The sequence below is a fragment of the Egretta garzetta genome, unplaced genomic scaffold (assembly GCF_000687185.1).
Source record: "Egretta garzetta isolate BGI_Z169 unplaced genomic scaffold, ASM68718v1 scaffold87, whole genome shotgun sequence".
Lineage (NCBI taxonomy): Eukaryota > Metazoa > Chordata > Aves > Pelecaniformes > Ardeidae > Egretta > Egretta garzetta.
The window spans coordinates 840830-842455 of record NW_009260286.1 but is presented as its reverse complement, the minus strand read 5'-3'; the positions used below and the strand labels follow the sequence as shown (position 1 = coordinate 842455).

Below are 1626 nucleotides of genomic sequence, written 5' to 3'. Positions count from 1 at the left end.
GGAGAAATCCTCTGGTTTCCTCCCAAATGAAGCCTGCTTCTTCAATTTGGGTGGGGAAAGCAGAAGCCCTGGAAGCAGTCCCGAGTGTCACTGCATCCTCACCTGCCTGGCCAGCCTGTTCGCTGCCCTCCCGGCTCGCTCTGCCCCAGCCCCGTTCCCATCCATGCTCCTGCTGTGGCTTGGCTCTCAGGAGCTGCAGGGACAGGCACGCTGCTGAAAAAGAAAGCAAGAGCCAAGTGGCTTCTGGAAGACCAGAGGCATCTGCAGGCCAGCAGATGCTGCTGGCACCCAGCGTTTCTCAGGACCAGTTGCACGGACCTCAGGAATATTTATTTGCATCCTGGCCTCAATCCCAGTTGGGATCTTTGGATGCTGCCGCTGTATGAATATTTATTACAGCAGATGATTATCTTTTTCTTGCCGCACACCCTTAGTTTGCATCCTGGTTTTGTGCATTCCTTCTCATGAATCCCATTTTCCTGTTACTCTGCTTTGCACTGTACTCTTGTGCTGTGTTGGGATATAACCAATTATATATAAAAAGAATAATCTGGGGATGGACTCTTGGTTTTTCGATTGCAGTTTTCTCTCTTGGGGTTTTGTTCTCCTTTAAGCCGTGTTCAGTGACAGACAGCTTCATTTGCTCACATGTCCTTTGCCCTCCGAGGTTTAATGTATTTATTTAGAAGATGAAACTTACTGTCAGTATTTGTATAGCACCCTCTGGAGTCTGGCTTCCCCAAAATCTAGAAGTGCATGATTTCTTTCACCAATAAATAAACCCTATTAATTAAAAGATTTTTAGCAAATTGGCTGATATTATTCAGTCTCTGCCATAGCAGCTGTTGGAAGCCACCATATTTGCCGGCTTTTGTTTCACATTGATAGTGCCAGAAAAGACGACTTTGGGTTGGTTTTTTTTACAGTGCAACCACCATGCTCACATTTCAAGGTTAATTAAGAAAACTCAAAAGCTTACTCCGTGTCTCCAGTGCACAAGGTGTTATATTCAGCCTGAGTTCAGAATGAGCTTTTATTTCAAAAATCCCTCCATACAGTGCTATCGAACAAGAGTTGCCACCTTTTGAAGATTATTTTCAGTCTCCTGGAACCAAAGCCAGCCTGGATCAGGAAGCACTGAGGGCTGCGTTGTCTCTGTCCCACCTGATCGCTAGGCAGGGCTTGTGTGCAGCATCCATGACAAGTGTCTGTCCAGGTTGGGTGAGAGGGGATGGTTTGGAAGGAAAAGAGGCGGAGATGCCGAGCGGCTGAACTCCGGGACGAAGGCTGTAGTGTGTTATTATTTCCCCCCCTCACAGTACGCTGCGGAGTTGTTGGCGGTGGTGCGCCTCCCCTTCATCCATCCCAGCTATCTGCTAAACGTTGTTGACAACGAGGAGTTGATAAAGTCTTCGGAGGCTTGCCGGGATCTGGTGAACGAAGCCAAACGTTATCACATGCTGCCGCACGCCCGACAAGAGATGCAGACGCCAAGGACCCGGCCAAGGCTTTCTGCAGGTAAAGCAAAACTCCCTTCAATGACACCAGCTCCCTGGTCCAGCAGTTTCCAGGCACGGCCAGGACATGCCCTGGGATGGCGCACGGACCTCATCTCCTTCCCTTGGC

The 1626-nt window shown here is 49.1% G+C and overlaps 1 protein-coding gene across 1 annotated transcript in view; it reads left to right on the top strand.

The window, feature by feature from the left end:
- Nucleotides 1-1626, top strand: part of KLHL29 (kelch like family member 29) — a 76487-nt gene that overhangs the window by 37129 nt on the left and 37732 nt on the right. The window contains exon 5 of the mRNA XM_009642525.2: nt 1320-1518. Coding sequence (XP_009640820.2) covers nt 1320-1518 — 199 coding nt within the window. The remainder of the gene's footprint in view (nt 1-1319; nt 1519-1626) is intronic.